The sequence below is a fragment of the Athene noctua genome, chromosome 4 (genome assembly GCF_965140245.1).
Source record: "Athene noctua chromosome 4, bAthNoc1.hap1.1, whole genome shotgun sequence".
In the NCBI taxonomy this organism is placed as follows: domain Eukaryota; kingdom Metazoa; phylum Chordata; class Aves; order Strigiformes; family Strigidae; genus Athene; species Athene noctua.
In genome coordinates, this window is record NC_134040.1 from 71728600 (window position 1) to 71746543 (window position 17944).

General features: G+C 44.1%; 1 protein-coding gene across 3 annotated transcripts in view; it reads left to right on the forward strand.

Moving 5' to 3' along the window:
* The first annotated feature begins 13105 nt into the window (after window positions 1-13105).
* TLL1 (tolloid like 1) overlaps window positions 13106-17944 on the forward strand; it is a 141600-nt gene continuing 136761 nt past the window's right edge. The window contains exons 1-2 of one of the 3 annotated variants that reach the window (XM_074905722.1): window positions 13106-13649; window positions 13928-14593. In XM_074905722.1, coding sequence (XP_074761823.1) covers window positions 14437-14593 — 157 coding nt within the window. In that variant the 5' untranslated portion in view covers window positions 13106-13649; window positions 13928-14436. Of the gene's footprint in view, window positions 13650-13776; window positions 14594-17944 lie in introns of those variants that run through there. The other 2 variants (XM_074905721.1, XM_074905723.1) reach the window with 2 other exon arrangements.

Here is a 17944-nt window from a genome sequence, read left to right on the forward strand (position 1 = left end):
ACCCAGAAAATTATAAGAACAACTTCTGGTCCAGTATTCCTTTACAGTCTGTGTGAAGAAGGTAGATTCAAAGTTTACTCAGCATCACCGAATTGTTACTCTGCAATATTTGAGAAATATCTGCAAATGTTAGATGAACCTTGTGTTTACATCAGTAAGGATGATATTTATACAGAAAATAACTGCAATAAGAAGGTTTTAAAACTGAAAACAGGTGCATAGGAAGACAATGTAGACTTATTCTGCACATTTACTTTAGTTGCACCTATGTAATAGAGTATTAAATCTCTTAGTCTGAAATGGGTAGTAAGAGACAAACTGACAGCAGAAAAAATATCTTTCATTTGGAAAATGACAAGTCTGGTTTTCCTTCCTTTGAAAAGAAAAAAATACAGTTCTCTACAACAATATAAAGCAATGCTGACACCTACAGAGAATGTATGTAAATATCAACTTAGAATTTGCATTTTCTGTGAAAATTTCCAGAATTATTTGGTAAAAGAATAAATGATTTAAAGCAAGCTCTTATAACTGTTAAAAAGAAATCTTTATCTTCTGCTTAGGTCAGTCCTTGGTAAATCAGATAAAACTTCAAACATAGACAATATGCTTTAAAAAATGTATAATTTATATTCAGTAATGTACACTTCTAATTGCATAAAAATATATTTTTTTTACAAATTGATTCATACATCTGTGGGAGACCCAATAACCATGAACCAAGCCATCAACATGATGTACATTGCTGCACAGAACCAGGTTTACTGTCTCAATGGGCTGTTTCCCCTTTCCTTCCTCACTGTGACACAACAGGATTATATTAGTATCACTGGGGTTTGCAGCTTCTGTGCTCAGCCAAACAGGCCTATAAAAACTTCTGTGTAATAGATTGTCCATATGTGGAGAAAAGTCAAAGAAAAATTAGCCTGACATATTGAGGAGTGATTACATAGAAGAAACATATCACTTTATTGAGTATTTGTTCAACAATGTACTATTATGTGTTACACAAGCTGTGATATTTACCACACTGGTGCAGAAAGGTGGACTCCTCCTTTCCTTCAAAGCATATGATAGGTGTTTTAAATACATAGAAGAAATATAACAATGACTTCTCTGCACTAGTCATTTTCTCACAGGTAATTTACAGGCTTGACAGTACCTTGCTTAAAATGGTGATTTAGCAAAGCGATCAAGGGATAGGAGGCACTTCACCATTTAGAAGAAACATTGAAAAAATCATAGAACCATAGAATGGTTTGGGTTGGAAGGGAACTTCCAAAAGATCATTTAGTTTCAAGCCCCCTGCCATGGGCAGGGACACCTTCCACTAGCCCAGGTTGCTCAAAGCCCCGTCCAACCTGGCCTTGAACACTGCCAGGGAGGGGGCAGCCACAGCTTCTCTCGGCAACCTGTGCCAGTGTCTCACCGCCCTCACAGTAAAGAATTTCTTCCTTATATCTAATCTAAATCTACCCTCTTACACTTTAAAGCCATTACCCCTTGTCCTATCCCTACATTGTGTGATAAAGAGTCCCTCCCCATCTTTCCTGCAGGCTGCCTTTAAATGCTGGAAGGCCGCTATAAGGTCTCCTCTTCTCCAGGCTGAACAACCCCAACTCTCTCAGCCTGTCCTCACAGGGGAGGAGCTCCAGCCACAAAGATCATCTTTGTGACCCTCCTGTGGACCTGCACAAGCAGGTTCATGTCCTTCTTATGTTGGTGGCCCCAGAGCTGTATGCAGTCCTCTGGGTCTCACAAGAGCAGAGCAGAGGGGAGAATCACCTCCCTTGACCTCCTGGCCACACTTCTCTTGATGCAGCCTAGGACATGGTTGACTTTCTGGGCTGTGAGCGCACATTGCTGGCTCAGTCAGTTTTCCATACACTACTACCCCCAAGTCCTTCTCTGCAGGGCTGCTCCCAATCCACTCACTGCCCAGCCTGTATTTGTGCTCAGGATTGCCCTGACCCATGTGCAGGACCTTGCATTTGGCCTTGTTGAACTTCATGAGAATCCCACCTCTTCAAGCCCATCCAGGTCCCTCTGGATGGCATCCCTTCCCTCCAGTGTGTTGACCACATCACACAGCTTGGTGTCATCGGCACTCAATGATGCTGTCCATGTCACCAACAAAATGTTAAACAGGGAGATGGTAGTTGTGGGCTTGTCCAACATTCATGTTATCCATGCTCCCATTATGCAAACTTCTGAGAGAATTTAAACTCCCAAAGAAAATTGTTAGAGAAAGTTCAAAGTAAATTTCCAGATCTGAACTGCTGAAGATCTTTGAAATTTTCAGTTTTGGTTCTAAGTATGGCTTGGAACAAACTCTGCTTTTGAGCAAATGGCAAGTAGGAAGACTGAATGACTAGAAAGCTTGTCTTTGAGTTTAGAGATTTTTTTAACCATAGAGCGCTACAAATCAGAAGGCAATACTATTCATGAAAGGCAAGTCATAATTATTTTTATGTAAAAGGCTGAACAAAAAGCCCTCACTTCAGGCATCTACTGCTTCTTTGGAAATGAATATATCACAAAATATAGATGTGTCTTTGAAAACCAGATACATTTTACATACTGGAATCTTTTAATCTAATAGATAACAGTGCTTTACCAGTCAGATTTCAAGATCTTTCCATAGAAAAAGTGAACTATCTGGAGTAGTTAACCTGTACTTTCATTTCTATCGGACAATCACAATATTGATGTTCTGGCATATTTATTTTAGCACTAGGTAGAATTGTTTGTGTGTTTTACTGAGAAATTGTAGGAATGAAACCAGCAGCCTCATCCCTTTCATGCTATAACTGTGGCCCTAGAAGTGTGTGCACACTAAGTGCACAGTTTGATATATAATGTGTACATAAAAACACACGTTTTGATGCATGTATGTGAATACCAAGTTGATCTTAACTGAGGGAACGGAATCAAGTTAAGAAATATCCTTTCCTCTTCAGTATTTGCATGTTTACATTTTCAGCTTATAATTCATGTATGTGTTTAGAACAGAATCAATGTTTTAAACCATTGTTCTGGTGGATCTGAGCATGATGAGAGCAGCGAAAATCTTAGCTTGCTGAATTAACTTCTCACCAATGTTTCCCTAATACCAGCAGGCAAACAAGTATTGTTTCCATACTGACCACCCTTATTTGCAAAGGCTTAGGCCTTACATGTACATAGTTAAGTAGAAAAGCTCCCTGAAGTGTAGACGGTGATTTTATTGCTTTCCTTTTTCGGTAGCACGTAGAAGGTGGATGCCGTCTCTCACCTCTCCCTCCCTTGCCATGAGAGTTTACGCAAACGGCAGCTTTTTGTGAAGCTGCAGTACAACCAGCACATTGTTCCAAAGCAACCAAAGGCGACGCATTATTATGTTTTTATAGTAGCGTTTCAGTCAGTTAATGGGGGAAACGGAAATCCCTGGAGGTATGTCTTGCCCGTGACCTGGAAATAGTCGGTGCCTTGCAGAGCCGGGCGCGGGCCCCGCGGGAGCTGGGCCGCGGCCGGGGCCGGGGCCGGGGCGGAGGCGGCGGCCGCTCGCCCGCTCGCCCGGCCCGGGCTCTCACTAGAGGTCGCAGGATGCCAAAAAATCGCAACCTGCTCGCGAGGGCGAGGCTGCCAGACCTCTCTGCAGACCGCCTGCGACGCCTTCGCTGGCGGGCGGAGTGGACGCTTGGGAGAACGCGGGAACGTGGGGCCACGTGCCGCCCGCTCTCCCGCCGCGCTGGCTGCTTGCTGAAAACGAGCAGGACGGGAGGCTCGAGTCAGGGAAGAAGATGGCATCGAATTATTATTAAATACGTGTGTCAGGTAATCCCTAAAAAAGGCCTAATCCTGGTACAAGTGAGATTATTTTTGTTGCAGAGCTTAATCTGGATATTATTAACTGGAGGCTTGGCCAGGCGGTGTTTCCTATATTATGCTCATGAAATGCTCACTGTTGAATGATGAATTTTATTTGTAAGTACCCGTCTCTTCCACAGTGAAGTCCTTGAGCTGCTACTGGTGTTTCAGTACTTCTCTAGCAAATGACCCGATTAACTTTATTATGTCTACACTATCTGAAGGAGGACTACATTAAAAATACAGGCTACATTAACATTCCTTATGAAAGCTCTGATACTGAGATACAATAACAGGTTGGATTTCAGAAGAGAGCTTTCTCATCTAGTTTGACACGGCTTTTTAAACCAAACCTTGGGCATGTTCCTCTGTCTTTATTTCCCAAACAAACAAATATTACTGTGGTGAGAGTGAGGCTGGAAGTTAGAGAAAGAAATATAACAAGTGATAACAACAAAAGATTCAAATTCACTGGTGGAGACAATCGACAAACTGATCTCTTCATTAAAATAAATGGAATTTAGACAGGAGTAGGGAACTCATTACAGATATATCAAGCAGCCTTATTCTGAGTCAACTGAAATATGCAAATATCAAAAATTTTATTCAATAAATAGTTTGACATTTGACACCAATTGAAATAATTTCCTACAAAGATAAGAATAAAAATGGACAGTATTGATTTCTAAAGAGTTGAGTGACAAAGTAGTGGCTATCAGCATATTTATGTTCACATAGGAGAGAAGTAAACAGGCTTAGGAAGAAATAGTACTAAAAGAGTTTTTCACAAATTGGACACTATCTGAATCATTTAGAAGTCAGGAGCTATCACTTCCGTACAGTTAACTCTTAAACCAGGAAGATTTCTGACTTTTCACTGTTAGTATTTTGTGCAAAATTTGAGGGTTTATGTTACAATTTTTTCTAGTGCAAGAATTTTGATGTCTTGTTGCATTTAAGTGCAAATGTCAGCCCTGCAAACCACTGTTCATGTAACTTGCTGAAAAAGAGGATCCACACAGATACAAATTGGCTTACAGTAGGCTGAGTTAGGGTTTATTTAGTTGTTGGGAATTAAGTGCAGTTTTTATATAGTAAGTGCAATTTTTTAAGAAATAAAAAGAAATAAAACATGCACACACATACTTAAAAAAAAAATCTTACCTGTTGTGACAGTTCTTCATAATAATAAACACAAGTACAAACATACACCTTGATTCTTACGCTCCATACTTGTATATTAGGAGCTGTTCATATGTGTGATGTTTTAAGCCTGTACTCATAAAGGCTTCAGTGGCTAATCTGAAAAGGCACTCCTGCCAGTACATGGGAAACCCAAACCTAGGTGCCTGGAGTGTGTATGGTAAATCTGACTCTTCAGATCTGCAGCACATACAGAAAGTAAATCTATACTGCTTTTGCAGTGAGACTGGACTCAGAATTATGTGCAACACAGGACCATGCATGTGTAAGTGGTTCTTTCACCCTTTTGTTGAAGGATGAAAATTTTGTGTAAATGGTGGTTCCATATTCTGGTTTAATTTTGGAAGTGTTTTGATCTCAGACTTGTGTATATACGTATATGTGCACACAATTGCAAGTAACTATCTCTAGTCGGTCATCTATGACATCTCTAGTATTGCAAATTCTATAGCTTTGAGGGGAGGGGGCAAAAAATTGAATTGCAAGGGCTTAGTCGTATAGCTGTGCTGAAGAAAAACCACTGAAATGGTTGCATGTTTAGCTCAAATTCTAAGACATGTATATTCTGTATACATGTGTAATTACTGTAAAATATGTATTATTTACAGCAAATATTGATCAGTGTTTGCACAAAATTATCATGTTGGTGAGAGAAAGAACATCCATCTTTAAAATACAATATAATCCCTGAATTCTCCAGACAGAGGATATTAATTATCTTGCGTGATGCATCAGTGTCTTTTTTTAAAAGAAGCTAAGCCACTTTAGGTATATGAGGGGTTTTTTGGGTAGCTACACCACAAAATTCAGTGGTTATGATGCTACCTGTATTAATTAAATATATGTTAGACAATGATGAAAGGGGTAAAAGTTCTCTGCCGTGTAGAGGACTTATGTAAATATTACCACAAATAAAACAAGGCTAATAACTACAGGACAGTATTGCTGTCATTGATAGTGCTTGTATTATAGTTTCTGGCTGCTTTCTGTAAGACAGTTGTCATTCTTCCTCCTGGAAGTTGGCGATGTGCCTTATTTATTTTCCGTGATCCGGAGTTACAAGAATACACTGTGTCTATGCAGAAGGCCCAATTAGGCCAAGGTTCCTCTATTTGCTTTGATTCCTTACCTCCAGTCTCAGTGTTACATGTTTTCTGCAGTAAGTGCCAGAGAGTTTACCATAAGTGATAAATTACAATGTAAACTAAAGCAGAGGTTTTTCATCTGAACGAGGTATGGATCAAAACAGTGAATCCTGTTCTGCAAGGTGTTGAGCTGCTTCATCTTCTAGGAATGAATGGAAGATCAGAATGCTCAGCAGTCACTCAAGATCAGGCTCATTAGAGGCTTTCTGTTGTCAAAAATCAGCCACTGACTCCCAGCTATGTGACAGTATGCTGAATACTGGAGGGTAAGATTAACCCTATACACCTAATCAGTCTAACAAGAAACATCATTTCTCAGTCTAACAGCAACATCTGTTCATAGATGAAGGGTGAACAGGTCTAGGAGTAGGAGTATCATTGTTATAGTTTATTAAACTTATGTTACAATTGCTAAAGAAACTATGTTCACCAGCTGCTAATGTCTAGAATGATGACTGATAAGTGATCCTGTTCAGCTCCTATGCAAGTCAAACACAAGTTTGCAGTCAACTTTGACGAGGAACAGCCTCTCACAAAGTTGAGAACTGAAACCCAAATGCTTTACCAACTTGTAAAAATAAAGTACAAACTTCAAAACAAACAGCTTTTAGCTGTTTTTTTGCATGCTGGACAGTAAAGTAAACCAAACAAAATCAAGTTGGCAAACATTTAGATGTCAGTTTTTCATCTGGCAGTCTCTATCTGTCTTCTGAAGAACTGCAAGCTAAGCTCAAGGCTCACAGACTTTGTTTTTTAATTAAGAGGAGAGCAGGATGCCTCCTAATACGTGGAATGCAGCTGGTTTCAGACAAGTGAATATTTAATATGACCTCCTATACTAACCTCTTATACCTTCTAGCTTTGAACATTGCTTTAACAATTAAACTCTTCTGGCCCTGTGTTTAAATAGCTGTCCACAGCTACTGCAAATTGATTTATTGCTTGATGAGGATCAGGGATGCTGAGCAAACACAGAACAGTTTCTAATTTAAGTCGTGCACCACTGGTTTTGTTGTTGTTGCTTGATTACTTGTTTTAACATCAGTATGTGTTCTCAATAGAGTTTTATGCTCTTCTGCAGTTTTTAGAGCACTAAAGATGGAGAGGGTGTAACACAGATGATGTTATAAACAGTCTGGTTGCTTATCTAATATTAAAATTTCCTGATGTTGTCTGCTTACAGATATTAAGTTGCTTATGTACCTTTGCTTAACTATAAAGATTTGGTGTGACATTTTCCAGTGCTAGGTATCTGCTGCAAGCTGATTTTTAGTTTTAATTCATTTCTTGTTCTTCAACCTTACTTTTAGAATATTAGCTTAAATTATCCAGGTATTTGAAAATGAAACTTGCAAATACATGGGTTTTCTCCTAATCAAAAATCATAGCTGTATTTTTGGAAGGGCTTTAGTATGCTCAGCCTGCAGGAAATATAGTTAAATCTTGAGCAGAACAGAAAGGAGAGTAATAGCCCTTATGTCAAGGGATATACCCTTTTTTTCCTTTGGCATTACTATGGACTTAAACACCACCAGTCAGCCTTGAATTTAGCAGCTCTCGTAACCAAGTGTCTCACCTGCAATGACATTTTACATGATCATTTTGAGCTGTACCTTGCTTGGATTTGGAACTTAATTGAGAAGAAGCGATGATTTCACATGCTTAATGTACCTCAGTTGTAGCTATGGTATAAGGAGGGGAAGGCTGTCTGACTTGAATTAGATGGGAAAGTACTACTGATCTTGCAGCATGGTAAAGTCGACACAAAGATCCTGAGACAGAATGTGGGATGTGATTAGGAGAAATCAGCCATGAGAATGGTGGATGTGTTTTGGGACAATGAAATAGTTTGTGTAAGGAAACTGAGCCTGAGAAGTCAGAGCGAAAGGAAAGAGGTAGACTTTCCTAGAGGGCTGCAGACAAGCAAACCTGCCTGAACAGCAATATAAGGGCTGGATCTAGGATAACTCTGTAACTAGGGAATAAGGTCAAGGAGCAAGATCAACTTTGTGGTGCATATCTGCAGTAAAGAACAGACAAAGAAGGTGAATGTCAGTATAACGAGAAGTTAAATCAGATGAGAAGGTGTAAGAAAACAATGAACTAGATAATGGGAGTGAAAACAAAACAACAAAAAACCAACTCTGTACAGCTGAAGGTGAATCTGAGTGTGAGGAATTCCAGAATAAGATTAAAGAAACATGCAATTAGGACAGCTGGAACTGAGATGAGGATGAAACACTAGCATTAACTAGATAAGAAAAACAAAACCGGGATGAACAGCCAAGGCTAAAGGGAGAATGAAGACAGGTTAGAAATACCAAGCTAAGATAAGGCAAAACATGGACATGAGAAGCAAGCAGATGGGAATGTGCTATTAAAAACCACCGTCTTCCAGAGCTTGGAAGGGATCCCAAGATTCGCTATCCCTCTTTTGCCAGTAATAACTGTGAAATCCAGTGGTGAAGAGAGACATGTCTTTTCAAATCATGAGCCAAACACAGGACTACCTACTCATGCTAACAGGTACTGCATGGAGGAGCAGAAGGTTCAAGGTGGTGGATGAATTATATGGGTGTCATTAATGATGGGGCTGTTACTGACAGGAGTCTGATCATGTTTATTCTAGAAACAGAAGGAAGTATCGAAGAAAAGGAATTATGGGAAGAGAAATGGTGTCTAAAGTCTTCAGAGATCTGAACAGCTTGAAATTTGAGTCTTAGCTCTTGCCTCTGCCACAGAGCTCCTTGATAAAGCTGGTTCCAGGTTTTTAAACTACACTTCTTGCTGATTATTTGCTTCTCATTTTCAGATGCCTGAAAACTCCAGGGTTTGATTAGAAGTAGTTCTGGATACTTGGTGCGTAAATGATTGCAACTGAAACCAGCGGGAACCAGGCCTTGAAGAAATAAGGTTTTCTATTGTGCCAAGTCCTGACAGGTCTACAATATATCAAACCAGGCAATCTGTAACTGTTTCCCCATGTGTAATATTCATATCCTGTCACAATACCCCCTCATCTGAGGGGTGTATTATGAAACTAAACTAATTAATATTTTTGAAGCACATGAATACTGTAGCAACAAGCTCCCATCAAAAACCCATGAGGAAAATAATAACTGTATGCAGAATAGGATCTGAATAAGTGTTTAATGAATAAAGCATGGGGCATGTTTTCAAAAATAAAACAGAAAACATAACATTGATGGGCTTCTTGTTAATTAAGCAGAGAGGTCTGTAGAGAAAAATGTATGTGAACGTGCAATGAACGGTTTTCATAGTACATGAGTGGATGTGGGAGAGAATGGAGAAATAAGGTTTCACAAGTAAGCTCATTGCTGTTAAGATCATGTGTGCTTGATTTTTGACTTCAAAAGTTTAATTTTAGTTTCTGTAGTTTACTTGGTATATATTTATGATTGTGTATATGTCTCTTTATTACTGTAGACAGTCTATTTGCCACAGTGCCCTTTCAGCTTCAGTATTTCCCCACAGAATTACAATTTAGGGAATTGGGAACTACTTAAACAGTTTCAGCTGTTTCAGAAGTGCTCTAGGTACCTCAGAGACAAAGAATGGGTTTATCGGGAGATAAAAGCAGGAAGGTAACTAGCTCCCACTGAATTTCACTGTGTTAACCTCCTGACAAATCCCACGAGTCCCAGTCCCAACGAGCTGACCAGCCATGGTCTTCAGCCTTCAAAGCCTTAGGCATGTGCTGTGCTTTATGTTTGTGAATAAGCCCATTGTGTACACCCACCTAAAACTCCACACGAGATGGAGGCCTAAGCAGGAGACAGATAGCCAAAGAATGAGGAGGAGGTGTGAGCAATGATGTTTCAGATGTATTTTTTTAGTTCTGTGATTGTGTCTGTCTTTCGTACATACTTGTCCTTTTTATAAAGGTTTGGTGTTTGGTTTTTTGGTTGTGTTGTTTTTTTTTTTTTTTTTTTGGGGGGGGGGGAAGAGCAGAAAAGCCTCCAGATTCCTGGGTTAAAAAAATATACGTATAAAAATACTACCACCACTTTTAACATAACTGCATTTACCATTATCTGTGTCCCTGTAATATACCCCCAAACCAGGAAATTTAAAGGAAAAGGGAAAGTGCTTGGAGTTCTGTTGTTGCTGTCGTTGTGTTCCTTTGGTTGGTTTCCTTCCAGCTTAAGCATTCTGTCTTCCTGGCTATGTGTTCGTTTCTTTGGAAACGGCTGTAGGATGGATTTTTGATTGACTGTGTTGTCAGATGGATTATCAGAGTTGTGAGCTTTTTGGAATGGTAGACATGAATGTGTGATAAGAAAAAAATATTTTCTACTTAAAATGTTTCAAAATTTTGCATCATGGAAGAAGCTAGATTGAATATTTATCAGGTTACTTAGGGAAAAAGTTTGTTTTTTTAAAAAAATGTCAACCAGTTTGGTTACTAGGAAAAAATTTCTCCTAATACAAGGAAAAGTTTTTACTAATGTGACTGATGGGAATATTAATACCTAAGCAATGTAGAATAGTTTCTGCAGAGCTGAAATGCTTATTTTAAAAGGTAATTTGAATGTGTAGCTGCTCTGGATTATAAGTAGAAAACAGCTTTTACTCTGACCTATACACACATTTATTTGTCACAGCACTTATGTGCCCAGATTTTTGCATGATTCCCATCTAGCATTTCTGAGTTTGTTTCCTGTCTTAGTCAGGGCTCTGCAAGGCCAGCTGTCCTCAAGGCTGTGAGTGGTTGGTGCTGCTCTGCTAGTGCTGGTGATGCTGAGGTCGGGGGCAGATTGACGGCTGGAGGCTGAAGGTGACGTCAGTGCCTACCTTGCTGGGAGAGTTAATCTCCCACTGGAGAGAGACTTTAATAATCTCCTCACTGGGGAGACTGGCGTGTTAAGGATCGCATGTTGTACATTCCTCTTCTGGGGCTGTAAAGCAATCAGCAAAGTCAGTGTTTCTAAAGCTCTATTGACAAACGTGTGCTTGTTAGTCAGAGATTGTTTCTTTTTGGGGTGGAGGTGCAAAGGCGCAGGAAAGAAAATTAACTTTTTAAAGGTGTGCACGTATGAAACAAGACCGAGCAGAACAACAAAACCAGGTTAGGGAGGTCCAATATGTGAAAGGCACATGTAATTAATGACACTGCAAGATAAACTATCTCCTTTGTGGGCATAAAAAAAAACCCAACCAAAAACCCACAGAAATTAGATTTCAGATTGGATCAAACTCTCTTCTTAGCAAAACAGCTCACCGAGCCATGACACTGTGCAAGCAAAGGTAGTCATCGGCTCTGACACTGCTGTGATGGATTCAGAGGAAGGGTCTCTGATAGCTTCCTTGAAGTCAGTTCCCAGTGTCTGGCATGGTTGGTCACAGAAATTACACTGAGGAAGAGGGGAAAAGGAGCAGGCCACAAGTTTGTCAGGCTTTTCTGTGATCTGATGTGTGGTGCTTTTTGCAGGTCTTGCAACACAGCAAACTGAACTGCTGGGACAGAGAACAGTTATTCCTTATGGAATAGCTGCATAAGCCTTTCAGTGGCAGCTACTCATTCCTTGGGTTTTGGCTTTGGAGTGACAAGATTGAGTTGGGAGTAATGTGGACACAACCCGGATGCCAAAAACGTAAGGAAGCACAGCACATGGATGCTTCAAAGACACTGACGTTACTCGGTGCTAGACGCCTTAATATGCTCTGTTATTAAGCTGCTATTAGCTCTGTCTCAACCGACCTTTCCAGTTTTAATGGTAAGAACTGCTGAGAGTACCTATCTATAGCAACACTAACCCTTCATTCGCAGGAGGGCAGGGGCAGACGGAGCGACTCCGGGCAGGCAGTACGCTTTTTGTCTCGCCTCCCCCTCCCGTTTTTGGGAGCAGCTCAGCCACGATAGCGGCGACAGCAAGCTGTGCCTACCCCCCGGTAGCGGCGATCGCAAGCTGTGCCTACCCGGAGTTTGCGTAACTGCTTTTCACCGCTGCGCCCCCGCCGGCGCTGCACCCCCCCCCACCCCCCCGGGGTAGCGCGGACGGCCCGCGCCCGCGGAGGAAAGAGGCGCGCAGGGCGGCTGCCCGAGGGGCGCGCCGCCTCGGCGGCTCTGCCTGCGCTCCTGGCACAGCCGGGGGAAGGGACTATCTCCGGATTTCCACCCCTGCGACAGGGGGAAGGCGGCCGGGAAGTGCTGCGGGGAGAGGGAGCCTGTGCGGGCTCGGGCGTGAGGGAGAGCCGCAGCCAGTTCGTGGCGGCAGCCCTTTCAAAAGTCCGTGTAAAATGTGACACCCCGGCGAAATGGGAGCAGGAGAAACTCCCCGCTACCCCCGCCACCTCGTCCCGTCCCCCCCCCCCGCCACCTCGTTCCCCCCCGCCCTTTTCCATGGAAACTCGTAAAAGGAGGAGGAGTAGAGTTTGCTACGGAAAAGTCTCACCTTGGTCTGAAACAGTTTCAGGCGTTTCTGCAGGATCGGAGCTGCCCGTCTCGGGGGAGGGGAGGAGGCAGGGAGGGAGGGGAGGAGGCAGGGAGATCTGTAGCTACCTATATATGTATATATATGTGTGTGTGTATTTCTTTTTTTTCCGCTCGATCTTATTTTATTCCAGCAGCACTTATCTCCACCCCTCCTCCCCCTCCCTCTCCAGGTTGATCGGCTGAAATGAGGCTTTGCGCGCTGATCCCTTCTCGGGCTTTAAAACAAAACCCGGCCCCGCGCAGCCGGCAGCGGCTCGGGGCGCCTCGGCGCTGAAGCGCGGCGGGGCGAAGCAGGATACCGCGGGGAGCAGAGCGGAGCAGAGCCGAGGAGCGGGCGGCGGCGGCTCCCGAGGAAACTTCGCTTGGAAAATAAACCTCCACCACTTTCCTGGACATCCACGTGAGAACAGGAAAGCCCGACTGCAAGATCTCAGCGCTCCTGCTGCCTGCTGCAATTTTACTTTTCGTTTGCCTTGATTATTTTTTTTTTCTGTTTGTTTGTTTGTTCTTACTTTCGTTTTGGAACGGGTTCCTAGCTGCTTGGCTGAACTTCTGGAAACCAATGGACCTTTTATATTGCCTTCCTCTGTTTTAAACAAACTATGGACGCTTAAACTTTTCTCTTTTCCCCCTCCCCCTCGCTCCTTAACCCCCACCCGTCAGCTCATGGGGCTAACACTGCAAAACAGCCGCAGCAGGGGGAGAAATACACAGCCACTGATTTATTTTCCCGTCTCCTAAATTGCAGTTAATTCTTCTCATCGTCCTCCTCATCACCCATTCTCTCGAGCTTTTTTGGCAGCCGGGTGTCGATCTGTGCATTGTTAGCTGATCTCGATTCTTTTGTTGTTGTTGTTTAAATGCCATGCACTGCTTATCTAGAGAGAAAGCTATATGGAGATAGAGACATATAGTGAATGCGCGTGTGTTTCCATAAGACTATCAAGGGAGCAGATCAGAAGCAGCCCGGATCCTGACCCTGACCGTATGAATAAGTAAGCAGGATGCTGACGACTGTGTGTTAGTTGCCTGTAAGGTTTTCGTAAGTTAAAGGGGGACGGAGGAGGGGGGGGGACAGACCAGAGACAGAGCTTAGAGTAAGTGTTTGTGTGGAGGGGGGGGAAAGCTCTGACACTTTGCTCCCTCCAGCATAGCTGCTGCCTCCCATCACTAGGGCTCTGCGTTTGCTCCAGTGCACCCCCACCCCCCCACTCCCTTTTCTTTCTTTCCTTCCTTCTTTCTTTCTTTCTCTTTCTCCCTCTCCCCGTGGTAGTTTGCTGATGTGCAGCCCGGATCTATCTTCTGGCAGCAGCAACGGGACCGGGATCGGCGGCGCGGCGGGGCGCGGGCCGGGCGCGGAGCGGGACGCGAGCAGCGGCCGCCGCCGCCTCCACCTCCTCCTCCGCGGGAAGTTTGGCCGGGGTTTGACAGAGGCGAGGGGACGCCCTGACAGACGGGATCTCCCGGCCTGAGTCCACCCCCAGCGCCCACCCACACCCCCAGCGACTTCTCCCCGGCGAGGTGGCGGGCTGGGGGCAGGAGGGGCAGCGGCGCTCGTATGCTCCTCGCTCTGCGTTGCACCCGTCTGACTGGGGCTACCTAGGGAGCAGCGTCTCTCGGAAGAGCCTCCAGGTGGAGGGGGAAAAAACCCCAAACCCAACCCTCCCCGCCGAACCAGTGGTTCCTCCATCCCTTACCCTCCCTCCCCAAGCCGGCGTGGACAGCTGAACCGGCTGCCTAATTCATCCGCACTCTGCCCACCACCTCTTTGCCAGAGGGAGGATGAAAATGCTTTGCTGGAGGATGGCACTGTGGCTGGCCGGGTGGACTGTCTGTGGGAAGCCTTCCTCCTGCTCTGGCCTCGATTACGACTACACTTACGATTTCACTGAAGAGGATAAAGCTGAGGCGATAGATTATAAGGATCCTTGTAAAGCCGGTAAGTGACTTCCACGTCTAATAGAGCTCCCCACCCCCTTCCCAGATGGTGACTTTGTCTCGCCTTTATTTACGGCGGTGTGGTGGGGGGAGGCCCGGGCTCACCTGCTCCCTCCCGGGGCAGCAGCGGAGCCGGGGCCCTGCGCCCGGCTCCCTCACCTGGGGAAGGTACCCAGGGCCGGCTGTTCTGGGACTTCCCACCTCCCGAGCGCCTCCGGCTCGAGTGGGAGAGGGGCGCGGCGACGCCAGGGCTGCACCGGCCGCCGCCGCTCCGCGGCCCCGGCGGCGGGGAGACCCCTCCGGGCCCCGGCGGAGACTCGACGCCGCCGCGGGACGCGGAAGTTGCAGAGGGCACCTCCGCGGGGCTCAAAGGTTTCGGGGCGGGTCTGTGCCCCGCAGCACAAGCCGGGAGCGCGGAGCGGCCGGGCCGGGCCCCGCCGGCGGGTGGAGGCTCCCCCGGGGGCCGGCCCGGCCCCGCGGCGGGCGCGGGTGCCGCCTCCTGCGAGCTCCCTCTCGCCTTCCTCCACCTCAACCTGTCGCCCCCGGCCGGGCACCCTCTCTCCTGGGGCCGGCCGGGGCGGGCCCGGGGCGGGCCCTCGGCGCCGGCCGCCCTATGAATATGTATATGATAAGTGCACGGCCCGGGCGGGGGGGCTCCCTCCCTCGCTGTTGGGGTTTCAGCCCTGCGCGTCCGCGCCGGCGTGTTCTATCACCCAGCTAGTGTGTGGTGGGCTTTGGGCTCTTACGGCGTGTACTGCGGTGCCCCGCTCGCTCTGTGCCTGACCGACCCCTTTCTAAACCGTGGGGGATGAGTCGAGCTATAGCCTCTCCTCACCTCGCAGAGCAAATGAGTGCTTTTCTGCAACGTTTACCTTGCTGATTTAGGACTTCTGACTCCTTAATGCCAGGTACAATTCTTCATCCATTAAAGTTATCAGCAGCCTTCTCACTGACCACAGGTATCGGGTTTACTGGTATGTCAGTAAGACAAGTGTATCTCGATGATACACCCCCCCCACCCCCCAGTGTTTAGAACAAGAATGGTGGTCCACTCCCTACAGCTCTTGTTAAATAAGTGACCAAGTTTTCCAGCAGCCTCCTTTGCATTAATTAGTTGTTTTATATCCTGAAAACTAGTTCAGCCAAAGGTTGTGTTCACTATGTCTGTGTGGTTTTGTTTAATTTATTGAGGAGAATGTGGTGAACATATATGCCAAATATGCAGCCACTATGTTTTCCTAATCACAAAAATATTTTGTTCCTAAGTGTGAATTGTTAGGCCTCACTCGCTTGCAATTGAGGAATGCTCAAGTTTAAAAAGAGCAGAAGCTACTGCAAACAAAATATTACTTTTTTCCCAATTAGCACCCACTAATAAATATATATAAGCAGCTGGTCATAGTTAACCTGAACTCTTTTCTTCTGGTCTTTAGTTTTTTAGCAAGATTCATATGCGTCATTTCATATAATAAGAAATGGTATTTACTCTGGTGTGGGATTTTGTTAGTACTTTTTGTTTCATAGTGGCAATAATGGAAAATTATAATTCATGATATGAAGTGTTTTAATGAGATAACAGTGTTGACAATTCTCTGCCATAATTTTGTTTTGTTTGGAGAAAGAAACATTTGTTTCAAAAGTCTGGCCCATTGAAGTATTTCATGGAAGTTTGTACTGCTGCTTCTTCTTCACAAGGTGCGATGAGAGACAGATAGATGCGTGAAGACTTATCTGTGTGTAGTTTCCATTAATCTTAAAAGCAGTCACTGTGAGGTTTTCTATTCAGTAAATAGCCTATTCATTTATTTATTTATTTTAGTGTATGGTAGCTCCTCAGAAATAAAAATGTATGTCACTGCTGCGCACTGGGTTTGTACCACATACCAATCATTTTAAACAAAAATTAGAAAGTTCTATTTATCAATGAAACTGATCCTCCAACAGTATTTCCCAATAACTTTTCCTGCTAAATCTTCACTGAAGGCTCAGTTAATCAGCCTGTGAAGTACTGATACCTGATCAAAGGTGACAGGGATAGCGGGTGCTTAGACTCTTTTAACAGCATAACCCAAATGTGTGTTCTCCCTAGGTCAGGTCTTACTTGTCTGAGGTGGGTTCTGGACTCCCATGAGTCTGTCATTAGGATGGTTTCCACAGTGAGGCCCTAAAGAAGGGCAAAGCCAGGCCTCACACTCAGGGGTGTGAGTTGTTTGCACTCAGATTGTGTGGTCACCCAATGTGTGAGATAACACGATAAAACGAGATAATCCTTGCTGAGGTTGTGTTCAGTGTATGCAAACTTTGTATCTTGGATATACCTACTTTTATGCATCTTGAGGACCTACAGCTGATGCTGTAAAGTGCTCTATGTTTTTTTAACTGTTCCGGCTGTTAGGTCCCATATATAAGTGAATTTCTGCATTTAGCAAAATGGGGGAATGCCCAAAGTCACTTAGCATTTTACCTAGTGACATACTTCAAAAACTCCAGTGAGTAAATTTTACAGATCTGCTACAACAATTTGACCTACCAAAATTTGTGAGCAAATAAAGTGTTTTGAAACCAACCGCATCTAAGATCCCCCCACAGATGCTGATGCAAGATGGATTCACCTGTATTTTAAAAGTTATTTGCACTCTGTTTTCTCCAGTGAGTAGTGTTTACTGTTCAGTTTTTATTCCACAGACCATGAGAAAACATTTGTGATCTTGTGACAGAAAGCACAGTATATGAAGCCTTAGATCTATAGTTAGTTAAAAATCTAGATAGGTAACTCCTTATAGATACAGTCCTAACTGTTGAATTAACCTTCTTTTGGTAGGTCCCATTTTCCCCATTTTTGCCTTTTGTGGAAGAGCTGGAGAAATTTACTAGAAACAGAATGAGACAGCCTCTGAGGCATTATTTATAGGTATTTTGTGGGATTACTTATGGGTATTCTGTGTATATTTTAACATTTTTGTAAGGAAGGGATCATTTTAGTGAGTGTGCCTAGAATCACACTGTTCCATGGACTTAAAATTCCCCGAAGCAGTGTAGTACAGGATGCTACAGAGGGTGGAAAGTACATTTTCTTACAACGTTTCCAGCTTTGTGAAAAATCTACAGAGTCTGACAGATGCACAGTAGGGTTAGGAGCTGGTTCTGGAACTGATGTTTTCAATTGCATCTAAAACAGCAGCTGTGTTATGCAATAACCTCAAAGTTCAGTTTGGGCAGTGAAGCCAGCATCTTGGGAGCCCGGGAATAAGGGCTCCAGGGAAGAGAAGAGCCTGGAGAAATGTTGTGACGGTGTTGAGGAGACGAGTGTTGGTAAGGAAGCTATTGACATTGTGCAGAACTTGATGAGCTG